This window comes from Rhinopithecus roxellana, chromosome 6 (genome assembly GCF_007565055.1).
Source record: "Rhinopithecus roxellana isolate Shanxi Qingling chromosome 6, ASM756505v1, whole genome shotgun sequence".
NCBI classification, from domain to species: Eukaryota; Metazoa; Chordata; class Mammalia; order Primates; family Cercopithecidae; genus Rhinopithecus; species Rhinopithecus roxellana.
The window spans coordinates 102,564,547-102,583,979 of record NC_044554.1 but is presented as its reverse complement, the minus strand read 5'-3'; the positions used below and the strand labels follow the sequence as shown (position 1 = coordinate 102,583,979).

The window sequence follows — 19,433 nt, the reverse complement described above, 5'->3', positions numbered from 1 at the left end:
TCTCAATCTGTTGTCTCTCCCTCTCCACACAGACACAACCCAAGCAATTTTACCAGGGGTAATATTTGACTTGTTTCTTACAAAATGTTTACATTAGTGTCAAATGTCATTTTAAGGTCTCACTAGTGAAAAATGCTTGTCCTAATCAAAAGCAAAAAAGGCCAGACATTGTGGCTCATGTCTGTAATTCAAACACTGGGAGGTCGAGGCAGGAAGATCGCTTGAGCCCAGTTCAAGACCAGCCTGGGCAACATAGCAAGACCCTGTCTCTAAACAAGCAAGCAAACAAACACAACTACAACACCTTAAAAATGATGCAATTAATAATTAGCCAGTGCAGCTCCCTGGAGGAAGGTTACGCCTCTCACTCACGCCTGCTGTTGGGCTGAAAGGTTTTTTTTTTTTTTTTTTTTTTTTTTTTTTTTCCCCCGAGACTGAGTCTAGCTCTATCCCCCAGGCTGGAGTACACTGGCGTGATCTCAGCTCACTGCAACCTCCACCTCCCGGGTTCAAGCTATTCTCCTGCCTCAGCCTCCCGGGTAACTGGGATTACAGGTGCACGCCACCATGCCTGGTTAATTTTTTGTATTTTTTTTTTTAGTAGAGACGGGGTTTAACCATGTTGTCCAGGCTGGTCTTGAACTGCTGACCTCAAATGATCCACCTGCCTCGGCTTCCCAAAGTGCTGGGATTACAGGTGTGAGCCAACGCGCCCAGCCTGGGCTGACATCCTAAACTAGAACTAATCTGTTAAAGTTATATTAGATTCTTACAATGGAAATGGAGTAACTTGAAGGAAGACAGAGAAGCAGTCAAACTTTAGCTGCAACTGTGGGCAACTGTACAATTGGAAAAATGCAAGTTATTCAGCTGAGTGAGTCACACGCAAACACTACAGAACCTTGACAGAAGATAGACGTGTGACAAGCACGCACCGCTGTCAAGTCTCCCGTCGGAAGTCGTCACACAGACACACCCAAGGGTCTCATAAGTCTGGGGGACTGTCAGAAGAGACAGAGGCTGATTGTATCGCAGCTGAGCTTCGGGGTGCCAGGCCTGTGGGGTGGGGGTGCCTGTGCGGCACATGAAGACGTGCAGCGCATTGCAGGCTGAAGTCCCACAGCTGGTGAGGACACAGTAGGAACTTGAACCCAGGTCTGTGTAGTTCCAAAGTCAATGCCATCCCCACCCCCCAGGCCCCACACCTACAATAAGCATGGCCTGGGAGAACTACTCCCCATGTACATTTCTACCCATCTTGTACACAGGTAGAAATTCTCATCTAGCCAAGGGCCAGCAGGAAGGACCCACAGTTGCCCAGGAGCCACTGGGGCAGTGACAAGTACCTACAAGTGCCCCCCAGCCAGGCTTTGGGCATGTGCCAGGAGCAGGGGGTTGGCTCGGCTGGTTTCTGCCTTTGCCATGTCTGAGGGGAGACACACATTGTCTTCACATTCCTGGAGCTGCAAACCTCCTCGCTGAGAGCACTCTCAGTGGGTGGTCACTGAGTCCAGGAGCCACAGGCACCTGCAGAAGCATCTCCTGTGTGAGCCAGGAACAGGATACCAAGGACCTATGGGCGACTTCCCTTAGCAGCAGCCGCCCTTCAGCCTCCAGAGCAGGGGACCAGGTGCCCATGTGTCCAGGGGGCCAGGAGCCTGCGTGTCCAGGGCGCCAGGAGCCCGTGTGTCCAGGCTGTCTGTCCGTCCACTGCCTTCAGCAGCCACCTGTGTACAAGGACCATGCCGGAGCCTCAGGGTCATTTCTTTAATATATAATTTTATTTCTGGTTATAGAAACAAATGCTAAGAGGAGAAACAAAACTTCCCCATCCACATACAACAATTTAATAGATAAAAGAACAGTTAAAATAAATGAAAAACAAAAAGTAGAAATTTTAAACTTTGTTATAGCTTTAAAACATTAACGTCTGATACAATTAGAAATCACATTCAGATCTCAAACTCTTAAAAAAAAGTATGGCTCCTTATTAAAAAAATACTGTATCCCATTTGAAATGAAAACACAGGCCGCCTGCTGTTGACATGGGTGGGGCTGTTCCTTCCTCTGGTGTCATGCGTGCCCCCTCCCGGGGCTGGGGTGCAGCCACACCCCCACCGGGGCGCCCACCTTCACTTCTCCAGGGCGGGACACGCAAGGTGACATGACTGGAACTTCACATCCAATGCTCTGGAACTGACATTTCCACTTTATAGGATACCGCTGCTTTTTAAAGCACTGATTATCAAACATGTTGTGAAAAATACTTTAGACAGGCAGCCACTGTAAGGAAAAAAAAAAAACACTCACATACACACACACACACACACACACACACACTGAACACCCGCCCCTCCCAAATTATTTTTACAGGAGAATAATTGTTCAGATTAAAACAACAACAAAAACTCAGTATTGGCTTTAACCTCTCCCGCACGTGTGCTGAGCTGCCAGCCTTTGTCATCTGCAGGGCACGTGCAGCTCAAGTGTCTGGACTCAGTGACATCTCAGGACAGACTCTGGAAACCAGCTGTGGTCTCTCCTCCCACCCCCACTTCTCCTGAAACCGAAATCAAGCCACGTACATGAAGGTATTCTAGGTATCCAAAAAGCCTTTCTTGAAAGAAAGGAGAGAAGGACCAAACTTAAAATACTTGATTTGATTTTTTATTTTTGAGACAGAGTCTCCCTCTGTTGCCCAGGCTGGAGTGCAGTGGCGTGATCTCCGCTCACTGCAACCTCCATCTGTCCCAGGTTCAAGTGATTCTGGTGCCTCAGCCTCCCTGGTAGCTGGGATTACAGGCACCCACCACCACGTCGGGCTAATTTTTTGTATTTTCAGTAGAGACAGGATTTCACCATGTTGGCCAGGCTGGTCTCAAACTCCTCAGGTGATCCGCCCGCCTTGGCCTCCCAAAGTGCTAGGATTACAGGCTTGAGCCATCGCGCACGGCCAAATATTTGATTTTAAGTCCCCATTGTTATTGATTAAAAGAAAAAAAATCTGGACCAGTTAACCTGGAAATTTAGAGGCCACAGACGCAATTTAACATCCAGGCCTATGAACTTCATGCAGGGGAAAAAAAAAACATCTAATTCAGAGTCACAGACCTCATTTCAGCTTAGCCAACACATTTGGAAGCTTAGGGGTCAGTTCTAGAAGCTGCTTTTAACTGTAGCCTCGGAGGAGCAGGTCCTGTCGCCGAAGGGAGGAGAACGATTGAAGCCACTTCGCTTCCCCTGGCCCCAGCCTCCCTGCACTCTTTTCGCTGTGTCTGACACAGGGCAAACCACCGACGACTCAAATGAGCAAACGATTCCAGAAAAAAAGAATCCGAGATAAAGAATAACCAACTAGGTGTCTTCCCATTGTAGTCTCACTCCTCCCCCCCAAAAAAAAAAAAACTGGGTAAGGAGCAAAAAAAGCGACAGAGGCCGGGCGCGGTGGCTGACGCCTGTAATCCCAGCACTTTGGGAGGTTGAGGTGGATCACCTGAGGTCAGGAGTTCAAGACCAGCCTGGCCAACATGGTGAAACTCCCACCTCTATTAGAAATGCAAAAATTAGCCAGGCGTGGCGGCAGGTGCTTGTAACCCCAGCTACTTGGGAGGCTGAGGCAGGAGAATCACTTGAACCTGGGAGGCGGAGGTTGCAGTGAGCCGAGATTGGGCCACTGCACTCTAGCCTGGGTGATAGAGCGAGACTCCATCTCAAAAAAGAAAGGTGACAGAGTGACTTGGAGACCTCTTCAGTCACCTCTGGCAGCCTCTGGTTGACTGAAATCTGGAGGATGGAACCTAAGATGCAGCTGGGTCACTGGGGCCTGGAGCGGGGTGGGGGCAGGGGGTCCTCTACAGCCAGTGTTCAGCTGCTTCACCAAAGCCAATAAATACGTTCACAGCTTCTCCCTGGACCCCGTATTTTTCTTTTCAACGCATTTTCCCCATGGCGAAAATGACAGGGCAGGTGCAAAGAGTGACTAAGATTCTTCCGAGGGGTTTCTCCCTGGACAGAAAGAAAGATGCCTAAAAATAAACTGACTGCCCTCTTAGTAATATTCTCTGATACTCTGAGCAGCCAAAACCAGCCATTAGGATGAGTAAAAGAAACTAAAAAAAACCCCAGAGGCTCACCAATTCAAAGGAAGAATGCTCACTTCAGCCCTGCACAAAAATACAAGGAAAATGCCAGTCTTGGCGACCCGCAGAGCTTCTGGATCACAGTCAGGCTTCCCGGGAATGGCTGGCCCCGAGGGAAGGCCTCCGCTCACTGAGCCTCAGGGTCTCATTCTCCAAGGACTGGGCTGTTTCTCAGGGCAGGAGTCTGACCTCCAGCAGCTGGCACAGACTTGGGATGTGACAGACAGGCACGGCGAGGTTCATCAGTCACAGATGAATCCTCCTCACCACTCTCCCCGCTCCCCTCTCTCTCTCGTGGCCTTCTGATTCTGTTTTGCCCAGGCAGACTTCTCACCCACCTCCAGGAAAAGCCAGCCCAGCTTCACACCCCCACGTGGCACCACCGGTCATGACGCATGGCAGGGCTGGCTCTGGGCCCTCCACCCTGTCTGCCTTCCAGGAGGGGGTTCTCAAATGTTCCATCCAGCAGCAGAGCTGAGGGCTGCAGCCTCTGCCTGAGAAGGAGGAGCTGGGATGGGGCCAGAAAAGGCCAGCAGAGACAGGGTCGCACGCCTGTGGGCTCACAAGGCAACCCAAGAGTGAAACTATTTTCCCTAAAGAAGTCAGTGAAATGGGTCTATTTTTAAAATTTCAGTTCAGAGGGAAATGTGTGTGGTTGTATCCCCAAAATCGCATCCTTGCAAGCAGCTGTGACTTCGGGGTTTGGGAGACAGGGAGGACAGAGGAAAGGATGCAGCAGCTCCAACGGGACAATCCTTTCCACAGATTCAACTCCGACAGAATTCAAGCCACGTGGCGTGGGAAAGGGGCCCCCTCTCGAGGCACGGACCCAGCTCACCACCCTGCGAGGGGCCGCAGTACCCACCGAGATCCCCTGCAAAGCACAGATTCCAAACCCTCCCTCTGGTCACCAAATGTAGCAGCTTTTCGTATTAAAAGACAATGTGAATTGCAAAGGGCTTGCACCAAACCCAACAACAAAACAGTAAGTATGTGATGAAAACCGTGTCCTGAGCACTGAAAAACAGGCCTGGAGAAAGGAAAAGAAAATTGTAAGATGCAGGAAAACAATCTGAAAATAAGGGACAGAACCAGGCAGGAGACCATTTGTTATATTCTCAATTCTACCCTCACTTCCAAGAGCCAAAATACATTACCCGGGAACCTCCGGAGCTGAGTCCTGTTCTAAGGATTAATCCTGTCTTCATAGCAGCACATGTAAGCAATGTAAAGTATCCTTATTAAATAATATTGCTTCGAGGCAGCGGTAATGTCAAGGAGGCTTGAGGCGAGGCTGTGGGTAAACACGTTTTCATCAGGAGTGTGACGCAGTCACCGTGGTCGCCCCTTACAGCAGACCTACTGCAGCCAGGCCGCCCGCAGGGCCGAGGAGGCCTCCAGCCAGCATTCTGGGGCTCTGCATTTGCAAAGAGCCTTACAGTCATGTTTTGTAACTTACTCCAGCGTGAGGAGCGTGCGATTCCGCCCTGCAACATAAGGCGGCACGCTGGTGATTCTAAAGCCTTTTTTAGGGGGCTTTCTCAGAGGGGTGAGGAGGAGCCCAGGATGGACTTGGGGTATCCTCTCTAGAGAGCTCTACAGTTCCTCACCCCGCATGAAGTCACTCAAAGGCAACGCAGAATGTGAGGCTTCTGAAGCAAAATAGACCTGCGCTCCCGCCGGCTCTGAAAGCGAAGGGGAAAATCCTTTCTTCTCCGACGCTTCCCCATGTTCAATTACGTTTTCAGTTTTCCACTGAGGTCTGTTCTTTGTCTCTATAAAAACACTGATTTCAAAGCCAAGGAAAAGCTTCCTCCTCCTCCTGAACGCGCTGGTTCGCCCAAAGAAGGGATTTTCTCTCGAGAGACAGAGGGGAGCCCTTAGTGGGGGCTTTTTGGAGAGTCCCAGCTCCCTTGGGGTGTTCCAGGGAGGGCCCTCTTTATGTAGAGAACACGAGAGCATTCACTGAATGATGCCTCTGATCTTAAACCAGTAAACGGACCCAGGAGCGGGCGATGGGGCGGGCGGCAAGGCCCAGCTGGACTCAAAACTTCTTGGGGCTCCGGCAGTCTGGAGGGGGCAGGGTGAAGCCCCGGCCCGGCCCAACTCCACCAAATCCATCCCCTCCCTGCTCAAGAAGCACAGAGCGCAGTACCTAGGATCAGGGAACACTCAGCAACTCAGAAATTCATTCCCACCTTTTTCACTCGGCATGGTTCTTAAATCAAAGAAAAAGGAAATACAAATAAACAGCAAACCCCAAAGAGAACACACCAGACCTCGGGAAGGAAACTGAGGGGCAGCAGGTGTGAGACACACATGGCTCCACCTGCCTGGTCACGGTCCCGCCCAGTGTCTTCCCAGCGCCGCCTCAAGGGTCTCTGCATGGGGACCTGACACCAGCGTCTCGTTTCACCCACAGCACATGGCGCCCTCTAGCGTGAAGCCGGTGGGAGAAGGCTGGGGCGCTGCAGAGCCGTGAGACCGTACTCGGCCCATTGGTGAGGGATTAACATTGAGGTTTTTTAGGAATGTAGAAAGAAAGCAGAAGAGGGACAGTCTATCTGGGTCCCTCAAAGGCATGAGTGACAGATTCCACCCTCAACAGAGGGCAGGTGTCACCGGGAGAACTTCCACGTGGGAAGAAAGACACAAGTGGCTGAGGACGGGCACACACCGGGACACTGGGCACCATGCCCTTGACAGCCAGGTCTCCCTGAGCTCCTCTGGCCCTGCTGCTCCGTGGACACTGGGCTGGTGGCAGAAGCTGGCACGGGAGAGGGTGCCCTGAGCCAGCTGCTGCCGTAGCAGCCGGGGAACGCTCAGGCCCTGCTTCCCCACTTCCCAGGTGCCACCAGATGGCCTCTGTGGATGCCTGTCCTCAACCACTTAAGACGTTGTTTTTGGGACTTACCTCCTAGCCAAAGTGGGTGTTTTCTTGTATTTGGTAAACCTGGCAATTATCCCGCAGGAAGCAGAAGAGAGAAGCGGGTTACCGAGCCCAGGGGCTCTGAGGGAGCCCCTTTCCGAACAGGGCAAAGCAGGAGGGGCCCTTCCCAAAGTCACCACTGTGACCTGCTGTTTTCATCCGCTGTGGACCGTGCCCCCAGACCCTGGTGACCAGAGAGCAGGCCCTCAGCCTCTGCCTCTGCAGTGACCCCAGAATGGGGCTGGAATCAAGCTGCTTTTGCTCCCCACATTTCTGCATGTCGCTAGGGTCAGCTCACCCTTGAGAACCCAGAGAAGGTTCTTGGGTCAACCAGACACGGCTCAGGGTCACAGGCCGCCCAGGCTGGGGGCTGAGGCTCTCCCGGTGCCCCTGGCCTGTGTTCTTGCTTCCGCAAAAGCGCCTGGCTGGGAGGCACTCACTGGGCTGGCTCAGGGCACGCCGGGAGGACTTTGTGGCCGGGATGTGCAGCTCTTTTGGGCCCTGTCCCTTCCTGGGCCTCTGGCTACCGGTTCCAAGACAAGCTCCAGCATGAGCCAGGCATGGTACCTGCTCAGATGACCAAAAACTCTTTCAAAATCTCATGGTTACGAGCCCAGAGCAGTGGATCCAGGACCCAGGCCTCCTCTCCCTGCCCTGCTCTGAGTCTGAGCCGACCCCTAGGACCACGTCCCTTCATCCCTCTTTGCAGTCCCCGCAGAAGCTAGACAGTGAGGACTCCCAAGCGGCAGAACGCAGCCCAGGGATCCTGTGCTCGCCACCTTCCGGCTCCATCCACCACTCCCTTTCCACGCCCTTGGCATTGAAGCAGTGAAATCAGAGAACGCTACCGCTAACAGGAAGAATGTGCTCCGTCTCAAAACCAGGAAAGCAAGTGGGTCAGAGCCAGCCTGAGCAGACCAGGCCAAGAGGCGACCTCACTTTGTGACCAACACGTGGTGCAATCCTGGCACGCCGCGCTCCCTGCAGACATCAGCTTGCACGAGGAGGCCAACCTGCAGTGGCCCAGAAGCAAACAGAGCTCCCCCGAGGGTGGCCACGTGCAGCCCTGGGGACACACAATCACCACGGAGGAGAGAGCAGCAGCAGGTGGTCACAGAGGCCCCCTGTGACGGGCGTTCCCGGGAGGGCGCCGGCTCAGGCCACACAGGCACCGGTGTCAGGGAGCCATCTCCAACCACCACACCCCATTCTCTCAGCCATGCACGCACACACCAGGCACCACGGAAAGAAAAGGCCCACAGACGACAGCAGGAGGCTTCAGTGTGGTACGGGGCGCAATCGCTCACCCTCCACGGATGGAACTGCACCCAGGACGGCCGGCTGTGTTCATCCCGCCCCCACTTCTCTGAAACCTCACCCAGCGCAACAGGTATGGACTTCCACAAAGAGCTTATTTCTCATGGAAAGGTTAGTGCCATAGAAACGACTCATTTTGGAGGGCTTAGAAAAACAACAGAATGGGAGAAGGAAACTGAACAGGGGTTTTCTCTATCTAGGTGGAAGGAGGGGGCCCACAGAGGTCCTGCACTTGTCCTGGGGGACAGGGACTCTGATGGGGCCACGGGCGACCCCACTCCGCCGCACAGCACGCGTGTCCTCCCGCACTGCCTCGGAATCACTTTGAAAAAGCATTCTCCCTTCTTCTCCAGGGAGACACCTGCCCAGCCGCCTCCCTCAGACGCCTTCCAGGCACCTGGGTCCCTTTGTGGCTCTCCCGCCACGGCCCGGGTGGAGGCTCCTTTGCTGGTGAGAGGCTGTGACACAGAGGATGGGCGATTTCCAAGACCCACTACTCCTCAGGCTCTTCCAGAGCTCTGTATTGAATCTGTCGCTGTTTCCCCAACAGGACAGCCAGCGCCGGAGCGGCCAGCAAAACTGACAGCTGACCTTTACAGGGATGCAGCTCGCATCTCCAACACACACGGAAGGACTCCTCTTTCCTCCTGGAGCTGGGCTCGGCATTACACAGCTCTGGCTCAATGCCGCTTGATGACAAAAGATCCAGGCGCCACTGGCCGTCTTAATAGAAGTGCAGGAGGGGCTTCCTCAGGGACCTCGGAGCCACCCAACTGCTGCAGCATCCCATCCTCCGGTTCTCACCGTGTAGCAAACAAAAGCAGTCGCGTTGGCTGGGGCTGGGTGTGGAGGCACAGGCCTGCTTGCCGCTGCTGCTGGGGTGTGGTCTCCCTTCTGCTCACGGACGGACCTGAGCAGTGGCCCAGGAGCAAACAGAGCTCCCCCATGAGGGTGGCCACATGCCACCTCCCTTCTGCTCACGGAGGGGCCCTGGAGTTTCAGGCAGGAGAAATGGTTCCAATTTAAAACAGCAGATCAATGTGGGAGTGGTACGGACGCTGTAACTGGGTGAAAGAGCAGCTGGAGCAGAAGGCATTTGGCACCGTTGGGTCCCACTGTGGCCGTCAGCACCGGGACGTCAGAGCCACGGGAGAATCTGGGGAGGTCTGGTCTGCAAAGCAGTGGCCCCGACTGTCCCCGGCAGTGCGATGTCTGCGGCGGGCGGATCCAGGCCGATCTTGCATCCTAGGAAGCTTCCACCGCGAATGCCAACCCAGGAAGCTGCTGCTCTTACTTGAAGTTATCAGAGTGGCAGGTTTACTCTTCGAGGGGACTCAACCCAGCGGGAACCCCAGACCTACGGCCAGTCATCAGACCGTCAACAGATGAAATCCTCAGAAATACACGATCCCTTTTGTGTCTGCCTCAGGTGTACAATGAAGTCTGAATTCCAAGTTTAAACAAAGAAAAATTTGGGGTCCAAAGTGAATCCGAACACCCCCCGAGTTAATGCCAACACTCTCCATGTCACGTTCCGGGCAGAGAGGATGTTAGGCAGTCCGTGGCTCGGCAGCTCCTGGCTTCCTCAACAGGCATCCGTCCGGTTCCCGGGCCTCCCCGGCAGCCTCGGTGTGTGCCGTGCTGCGTTTCTGTCCGTCCTCCCGAGACAAAGGCAGTTGGTCGTGCAGCGTGGAGCAGAGGGGCTGTCTTGACACATTCCTCGAGATGCTGAGCTCCAACCTCCTCCCCACGCCCGACAGGGAAGCCTGGGGAGAGGAGGTGGTGCCGAGGGAGAAGGAAATGAAAGCAAAGAATTCCCAGAATCATACAATCAGTTGTCTGAACTTGTTTATGTGTTTTTGTTTTAAACCACGGGAGGGCAGGCGATAAAATGGAAAGGGCTGGGTGTGTCCAGGTGCTGCTGATGCCCGCGGGCCGCCATGGGCTGTTCTCCTCCGTCTGTGGGTGCGGCCGCCTGAGCTGCCGGGTCCAGCTTCGGGGTCGCCGCTGGGTGAGTCCCACTCCCCCACATTGCAGGTGACCTCACTCGCCGGTGCCTGGCCCCTGGGGGCCAGCGGCTGCGATCACTCCAGCCGGTGTGGTTGCAGCCCCACTGGGCTCCTCCACCCGGGACCTTTTGACCTCGGGCTCTCCAGTGGAAGAGGCAGAGGCAGAGGCGGTGGTGGCAGTGGCTGGGGTGGTGGTGGCCGTGGCCGCGACGGCTGTTGCTGACTCCTTGGGCCCCACCTCACACACCCGGGTGACCACCACCGGCGCGGACGAACTCGCCTGGGTCGCAAGGAGCTGCAGAGGGCTGGTGAGGGCTGGAGTGGAGGAAGAAGAGGGTTACTCTGGGGTCTGGTTAGGACCCAGCTATTTTTTTCAAGTCACCTACACAGGGGCTAAGCCGCCGAGCAGGAACCAGAGCTCAGTGCACCCCTGCCAGGCAGGCCGGCTCCCCTTGCTCTGCTCCCTGCAGGCCCTGTGGGCCCTGCCGTCCCCTCCCCACCTCATCTGCCCCGTCTCTACTGGCTCCAGCCTGTCGGGTGGAGGCCCCTCTTGTTGCTGTCTGGATCCTGCTAGACATCAACGGCTCGCCCCACTCCTTTACACAGACGCACCGCCCTGAGCCACCCTGCTGACACCCTGCCCAGTGCCCTTGCACCTCAGCACCCCAGCTCTCCTCCTTCCCTCCACCTCCTGCCTCACCCCATGGAGCGTGATCCAGACACTGGGCAGGTCTGGGTTTTCCTTCCACCCTCTTTTCTTTCCCCCCTCCTTTTTTATTTAAGGGACAGGGTCTCGCTCAGTCACCCAGGCTGGCATGTAGCGGAGCAATCACAGCTGACTACAGCCTCACTCTCCCGAGCGGGGGGCCACAAGTGCGCGATACCACACCTGGCTAAGTTTCTGAATCTAACGTAGAGATGGGGTCTTGCTATGTTGCCCGGGCTGGTCTCAAACTCCTGGGCTCAAGCGATCTGCCTGCCTTGGCCTCCCAAGGTGCTGGGATGATAGGTGTGAGCCACAGAGCCCAGCCCCTTACACCCTCTTTTCTTAGCATTATCCCGGTGCCTGGAGTATAGCAGGTGTGCAATAAACTGAACTGAGTGGAGGATCGGGTGATACTGGGAGAACATTCTCGTGCTGCACTGACTACTGGGAGCCACAGACCTTGGGATGTGGCATGGAGAACAGGGCCAGGGCCTCACCGTAAGCGTTGCCAGCTAAACTGTTCGTGGGAACCGCATGCTTTCCATTCTGAGTGACGGCCCGGACTGGAAGGTGGTGCTGCCCGAGGGTCACAGGTGTGGCGGGCTGCAGGATGGTGACTGTGTGTCCAGGGACCCCAGGGGCCATCTGGCTGGCCACTGTCTGGATGACTCCACCGGCCGCGGGGATTGTGGCAAATGCAATGGTGGGTTTCTCCTCCAGGCCTGCGGGACAGGAACCAAGTCAGCACCACACTGAGCCAACGACACAATCGATTTCCTCAACGCCTGGGCAACAGGTTGCCAAGTGGGGAAAGTGAGGTCGGCACTGGGAAAAACTTGCTTTGCTAGAGGAAAATCTCACGGGCGAAATAGGTTTGGGAAGAAAACAATTACTAAGGTTTTCGAACAATATTTTTTTTTTTTTTTTTAGACAGAGTCTCACTCTGTCGCCCAGGCTGGAGTGCAGTGGCCGGATCTCAGCTCACTGCAAGCTCCGCCTCCCGGGTTCCCGCCATTCTCCTGCCTCAGCCTCCCGAGTAGCTGGGACTACAGGCGCCCGCCACCTCGCCTGGCTAGTTTTTTTGTATGAACAATATTTTACTTACCTATTTTTTGAGACGGGTTTTGTTGCTCTGTCGCAGAGGCTGGAGTGCAGCAGAGCGATCTCGGCTCACTGCAACCTCTGCCTCCTGGGTTCACGCCATTGCCTGCCTCAGCCTCCCGAGTAGCTGGGATTACAGGTGCCCGCCACCACAACCGGCTAATTTTTGTATTTTCAGTAGAGATGGGGTTTCACCATGTTGGCCAGGCTGGTCTTGAACTCCTGACCTCAAGTGATCCACCCGCCTCGGCCTCCCAAAGTGCTGGGATTACAGGCGTGAGCAACCGCGCCCGGCCTAGAACAGTATTTTAAATACCTTAGCTTTAACCAACCCAAATTTAGCCTGAGAAAGAAAATGTATTACTTGGAATGAAACGATCCTGATTAGAGCTGTAACTTGGCCTTCCCTCACCAAACTGCAGTTTCATTACGGCAACACTGAAAACACCACCACGGAGACGAAGTCAAGGGTGGAGAGTGGCGTCAGGCGGTGCTGCCTAACTGAAGGTGTTCCGGAGAGGGGCTACTTTTTCCCTAAATGACTTCTAAAGTCTCCTTACGAGGGAGTCGAAAAGAACAGTCTTCCCAGGCTCGTTCTTTCTGCAGAAAATACTAAATTCCAAATGCACGCAAGGCCGCAGCACAACCGAATTTAATGTTACCTTAGGGCAAGGACACAGCTATGTGCATCCGAGGGCCCTATTCAACAAGGAAGGACGCATCTGTGGAGAGTCACGGTTTTTTATTTTTTTGAGACAGGGTGTTGCTCTGTCGCCCAGGTTGGAGTGCACTGGCGCAATCTAACTCATTGCAACCTCCGTCTCCAGGGTTCAAGCGATTCTCCTCCCTCAGCCTCCCGAGTAGCTGGGACTACAGGAGTGCACCATCATGCCTGACTAATTTTTCTATTTTCAGTAGAGATGGGGTTTCAGTACATTGGCCAGGCTGACCTCGAACTCCGGACCTCACGTGATCCACCCGCTTTGGCCTCCCAAAGTGCCGGGATTATAAGCATGAGCCACCCACCCAGCTCATGCTGATTTAAAAGGACAAGGCAGCGAGAGGCAGAAGCAGAGAATCATCCTCCTCAAGCCCCAGGCCCAGGCTGATGGCGCTGCCTTGGGGATCTGCCGGCCCAGACCACCACGGAGGGTCCTGCGAAGGCTGCCAGCCGCAGCTGCATTACCTCTGGCCTCGCTGCCCAGGTCCAGCACGGCTGCGCCCGCGGCATCATGGGAGCCTCCTGCCGAACCCTGGCTGGTGAGGATGTATCCGTTGGCCGAGTTGGCAGACGTGGTGACCACCCTGACCATGGTGACGGTGGGGGCCTGCTGCACAACGTGGATGGCGTGACCTGCGGGCTGCTGTGAGGTTACGATGGAGGCGGGCATGTAGGCCACGGGCTTGGCCACGAGGCTGGACGGTCGGGGAGGCACGGCCATGATCACTGGCTGGGCACTGACGGGGGAGCCTGCATGGAGGGCGGAGAGCAGATGGTGACCCCTCCCGCACCCCCACGAGCCCCACCCCAACCCGCAAGAGGGCCGCCCGCTCCTTACCGGGTGCACTTTGGGAATACCGGTACTCTGGGACAGAAGCTAACTTGGACCCAAACTCAGGGTCGTGTGGAATGGGGGAGCCCTCCCGAGACAGGCACTCTGGGGTCTGCAGGCCGCTGGAGCGAGGGGACATCAGTCCGGGGTGTGTGGGTGAAGCTGGAGCGCTCCTGGAAGAGAGGGAAGGGTCGTGGCAGTCAGCACCCACGCTGAGGGACAGGAGGACATTTCCGAGACATCACGCATCTCAGTGTCGCCCCCATCCCCCGCCCACGCTCCCGGAAGTTGTCTCTGTCCTCCCCATTCAGACAGTGAGAAATGCCCCCTGAAACCTGAACCCAGTGTTTAAAACTCCATCTGAGCGGGGGCTGCATCGGGGGAGGCTCCGTTCCATGGGAGCAGACGGTATCATCTGAGGTGTTGCAATGAACGCGACAACCTACAGAGTTCACTTCCACCGAGGTCCAGCCAGGTGTCCGTGAAAATGGCTCAGGCCTTCTGTGCCAAAAACATAAGCTTCTGTTTCATGGGCACAACGATTATACCATGAAAACTCTACCCCTGAGAGTAAAACGAGCTTTGGGAGCACAACTGTTTCCTGCACAACTAACAGTCCAAGCACGCCCACTCCCCGCCCGCTCCCTGCCACCATCGACCCAGGCTCTACGATACAGCGTTCCTGCCAGGTGCCACCTATGAGGGCCTGGCGTGGGCCACACGGCCGAGACCCGGGCCTAGAAGCAGTCAGCTTTCTTCTCTGGGACCACCCAACACACACATGAGGCAGGACACGCAGCCCAGCCACGCCGCTGCACACGCAAAGCAGGAGGGTTCAGCATAGACCAGAGAGGCAGGAAGCTGGGACTCACCAGGGACGGCTGGGGTAAGGAGCAAGCTTTTATACATACACACACACACACACACACGGACACACATACATACGCAGACACACACATATATACATATATATAATAATTTTTTTTTTTTGTAGAGACAGGGGTCTCGCTAGGTTGCCCAGGCTGGTCTTGAACTCCTGGCCTCAAGTGATCCTCCTGCCTCAGCCTCCCAGAGTGCTGGGATTACAGACATGAGCCACCGTGCCTGGCCAGAGTCTTCATCATTTTACAAACATCCTTGGTCACTTTGCATATGCTGTGTCTACCGCGGGTGGCTGAGCTGGGCCCTTCCTGGGCTCCACAGGCAGAGGCCCGGGCACTCCCTCTCCATCCCTCCCCTCCCTGCTGCCCTGCAGTCTCTTCCAGACCACTTAGCTCCCTGTCTGTTCCTCATCCAGGGGCCTGGAGGCCTTGACTGTGGATTCCAGTGCACACCGGACTCAATCCCAAACCCATGTGGCCAGGCCGCTCCCCAGTTCTTGAGTCTGCCACGGCTCTAATTCTTACCAAGAGTCCAAATGCCTGTCAGGGCCCTCTCTAATCTCCCCTTCCTCTACCCAATCACCCCGTTTCCTAGGACCTGCCTCCCTTTAAATCCATCCAGCCTCTGGAAGTCAAGCCAGCCTCCTCCCTCTTTGGAAGACACAGCTCTTGCCGTACAGTCCTCAGGGCCCAGAGGGTCTTCCTCCTTCCACCGCCCAAGCAGATTCTATCAGCACAACACCTGCTTCCACAGCTCCAAGTGCGACCTTGAAGATGGACATCTTCAATGTCATTGAAAATGACCTTGGTGGCTATCAGGGGTTCACCCATGTCCCCCAAAGGAGACACACTGGCATCCTAACCCCCAGTACTTCAGAACGTGAGCTTATTTGGAGACAGGGTCTAACAGAGGTGATCAAGTCAAAAGGTCATGGTCATTTGAGTGGACCCGAATCCAATGACTGGTGTCCTCGTATAAAGGGGAAATGTGCCCTGACACACACAGATGGTGCCACTTGAAGATGAAGGCAGAGGGTGGTGTGACACACCCACAGGCGGAGGAGTGCTGGAGACCGTCGGCAGCCAGGGCGGAGGCCTGGGGAGACTCCTCGCAGCCTCAGACGGACCCCGCCCTCCCGACACCTTGTCCCTGGACCTCCAGCCTCCCTGCAGAACTGTGGTACAATCATCACCTGTTCAAGCCGCCCAGTATGTGGTACTTGTTTCAACAGCTCTCGCAACCTAATGGTTAAACAAAATTTCTGTTCACGTTCCATTTAAGTCATGTTATGTTCAGATTGATATATCTGAAAATTCATTTCAGGCACAGGGTCTGGCACTGTGATTCTCAGGTGAACAGGGCGTATGGTTAAGGCAGGAATTCAAAAAAGTATCTGAATGTCACTTGGAGCTCAGTTGAAATGCTCAGTTGAAATGCTCCAAATGATGTTCTAACACTTTTTTGAAGTCCTACCTTAACCATACGCCCTGTTCACCTGAGAACCGCAAGGCCAGACCCTTGCCTGAAATGAATTTTCAGATATTTCAATCTTTCATCGAACCGTGTTGGAAACAGAATTTTGAAATGGGAAGCACGAGATGCTAACGTGTCCTTCCGCTGGTAAGGATTTCCGGGAGTGCCGCTCAGGAGATCTCCCCCACACCTGGGATGGGCTCATCTGAGGTGCAACCTGGGAAGAGCTGCCCAGGCTGCTCACAGGAGGTGCTGCTCCTCCGGACTGGGCTCGGCCAGGACCGAGATGGGCAGGGGAGGCCCTGACCCACCAGGTGGGCGGCGGCGGCTGGGGGAGGGTCTGTCCACCCCGCCTGCAGCAGGGCTGCGTTCCCAGCATCTGCGAAAAGCAAAGGTGGTTGTGGGCTCCCCAAGTCATACCCTTCGTCTGTCCCTTCAAAGATTCGGCTCTCCCTGGGTCCTCTCACACTGCAACGGAAAGCTCAGTGCCACCGAAAGCTACAGTCCACTTATTCTCGGCCTTAGGAACTGTTCCCATTGCTACACACATTTCCACTTCTAAGAACTAAAATGTGATTTTTCATACAACAGTCAGTGGCTTACTTAGTAATCTTACTATTTTAGGAGTTCTTGGTCCTGAGGTATTCTTTCAAAACAGAAACAAAAACAGAAAATGGTGGAGTCTTTGAGTGCCAAAACCAGCAGTCACTCCTCGGTACTTGAGGGAAGGGGGTTGCAGGTACCAAATCTGCAGATGCTTATCCTAGTTCCTTGTAGAAATGGTGCCGCCTTTGCATACAACCTGCGCACATCCTCCTGTAAGCTTTAAATCATCACCAGGTTGCTTATAATCCCTACCACACTGTGCATGCTATGTAAATAGCTGTTGTAATGTATATTGTTTCATTTGTATTACTTTTTTTTTTTTTTGAGACAGAGTTTTGCTCTTGTCGCCCAGGCTGGAGTGCAGTGGTGTGTACAATCTCGGCTCACTGCAACTTCCGCCTCCCAGGTTCAAGTGATTCTCCTACCTCAGCCTCCCGAGTAGCTGGAATTACAGGCACCTGCCACCACACCGGCTAATTTTGTATTTTTTTCAGTAGAGGCAAGGGTTTCACCATGTTGGCTAGGCTGCTCTCAAACTTCTGACCTCAGGTGATCCACCGCCTTGGCCTCCCAGAGTGCTGGGATTACAGGTGTGATGCCCCGTGCCAGCCCTTTTCTTTTTGGGGGGTATATTTTGGACCTGTGATCAGTTGCATGCCCGCATGCTGAGCCTGCAGCTATGGGGCCCACAGATCCGGAGGGCAGACTGCACCAGGCATCTCTAAACTCTGGGGCAGCTCAGCTTTCCTAACAGCTCAAGAACGGCCGCGCACAGAGCTTTACCTTGAGGACAGAGGCCCGAAGGGGGTGCGGAAGCAGGAGACTCCCCTCTGCCTCCGTTTCCGGAATGCCTGTTCCACGAGCTTGGCTTCAGAGGCGGGGTCTATTCGCCAAAAAGACCCCTTCCCAGGCTCCTCCTGGGAACGTGGGACTTTAATAAAGTAACGGTTCAAAGAGAGGTTGTGTCGGATAGAATTCTGCAGGGAAGCAGAGACATTCACCCGTCACCAGCAAATCAGAAAACGAGTCCCACCCGCCCCAGATCTGCAACAGACGCGGGACCAGGGTGAGGGGGGCCGTCCCGCTGTGCAGAGCCCTTGGTGCTGCGCTGACTGGGCCTCATGGGAGCAGCACTGAGGCACAGGGCAGGTCATTCCTATCAAAATCTGACACAGCATCATGACCATTTTACCTTTTCTTTTTTTGTAAGACAGAGTCTCGCTCCGTCGCCCAGGCTAGACTGCAGTGGCGCAATCTCAGCTCACTGCAATCTCCGCTTCCTGGGTTCAAGGGATTCTCCTGCCTCAGCCTCCTGAGTAGCTGGGACTATGGCGTGGGCCACCATGTCTGGTTGATTTTTTGTATTTTCAGTCCAGATGGGGTCTCACACTCTTGGGCTTAAGCAATCCTCCCACCTTGGCCTCCCAAAGTGCTGGGATTACAGGCATGAGCTACTGTGCCTGGCTGCCATTACCACTCTTTACAGAAAAAGTGAAACAGAACGACAGATCCTGGTCTAGGAGCATGTCTGGGACAAAGAAAACACTAGGTCTTGGCCAGGCGCGGTGGCTCACGCCTGTAATCCCAGCACTTTGGGAGGCCAAGGTGGGCAGAATTACCTGAGGTCAGCAGTTTGAGACAGCCTGGGCAATATGGTGAAACCCTGTCTCTACTAAAAATACAAAAAAAAAAGCCAGGCGTGGTGGTGGGCGCCTGTAGTCCCAGCTACTTGGGAGGCTGAAGCAGAAGAATCGCTTGAACCCGGGAGGCAAAGGTTGCAGTGAGCCGAGATCACGCCACTGCACTCCAGCCGGGCCAGCAGAGTGAGATCCTGTCTCAAAAAACAAACAAACAAAACAAAACTAGTGGATGTGCTACACTGACTTTGGAGAAAATACAGGCAAATGCAACATGCGTCAGTCATGGCTGGTGTGGACAAAGCTCTTACAATCCCATCCACAATTCAGACATGCACACGGTTTTATTAACAGTATATGGTGCATTTTTCCAACTTAACATGGGATCGTAAGGCACAGCAAGCACAAAATCTAACAAGGTATAGACCCATCTTCTCAGTTCTGGGGCTCAGAAGAAGAAAACTAATAAAAAAGTATTTAGATACAACGGTATCACAGTGCTGTCAGATGTATCATATGCCATCTGTGAAAACATCCCTCTTTTATATTTATCTTCTTAGTTAAAAAAATATTTTTTTTCTTTTTAGACACAGGGTCTTTCTCTGTCTCCCAGGCTGGAGTGCAGTGGTGTGATCATAGCTCACTGCAGCCTCCACCTCCTGGGCTCAAGTGATCCTCCCACCTCTGCCTCCGAGTAGCTGGAACCACAGGTGTGCACCACCACACTCAGCTAATTTTTAGTAGGAAAGAGGTTCTATGTTGCCCAGGCTGGTCTTGATCCTCCTCCTGCCTCAGCCTCCGAAAGTGCTAGGGTTCAGGGATGAGCTCCCTCACCGGCCCTCTTTTCTGTTTTAAGGGAAGTGATGCGCCTGTTAGTTTCACGTTCTAAGGGCCTTCAGAGGTGGTCCAGCCCCAGGGACTTGGCCTCACCTGCCAACCTTTGTCAGCCGTCCGGTAGTAGGGGTAATGCTTGGTGATGTGGGCATAGATCCCGCTCAGGGTCAGCTGCCGGTCCTGGGCAGAGGAGATGGCCTGCACGATCAGCTGCGCGTAGGAGAACGGCGGCTTTGACTCATCCTGC

General features: G+C 54.3%; 1 protein-coding gene across 1 annotated transcript in view; it reads right to left on the bottom strand.

Annotated features, from left to right (window-relative positions):
• Window positions 1–5,233: 5,233 nt before the first annotated feature.
• The window catches only part of FOXK1 (forkhead box K1), an 87,288-nt gene continuing 73,088 nt past the window's right edge, over window positions 5,234–19,433 (bottom strand). The window contains exons 4-9 of the mRNA XM_010370752.2: window positions 19,283–19,429; window positions 17,499–17,692; window positions 13,761–13,927; window positions 13,388–13,672; window positions 11,598–11,822; window positions 5,234–10,709 (exon numbers count right to left, since the gene is read on the bottom strand). Coding sequence (XP_010369054.2) covers window positions 10,429–10,709; window positions 11,598–11,822; window positions 13,388–13,672; window positions 13,761–13,927; window positions 17,499–17,692; window positions 19,283–19,429 — 1,299 coding nt within the window. The 3' untranslated portion in view covers window positions 5,234–10,428. The remainder of the gene's footprint in view (window positions 10,710–11,597; window positions 11,823–13,387; window positions 13,673–13,760; window positions 13,928–17,498; window positions 17,693–19,282; window positions 19,430–19,433) is intronic.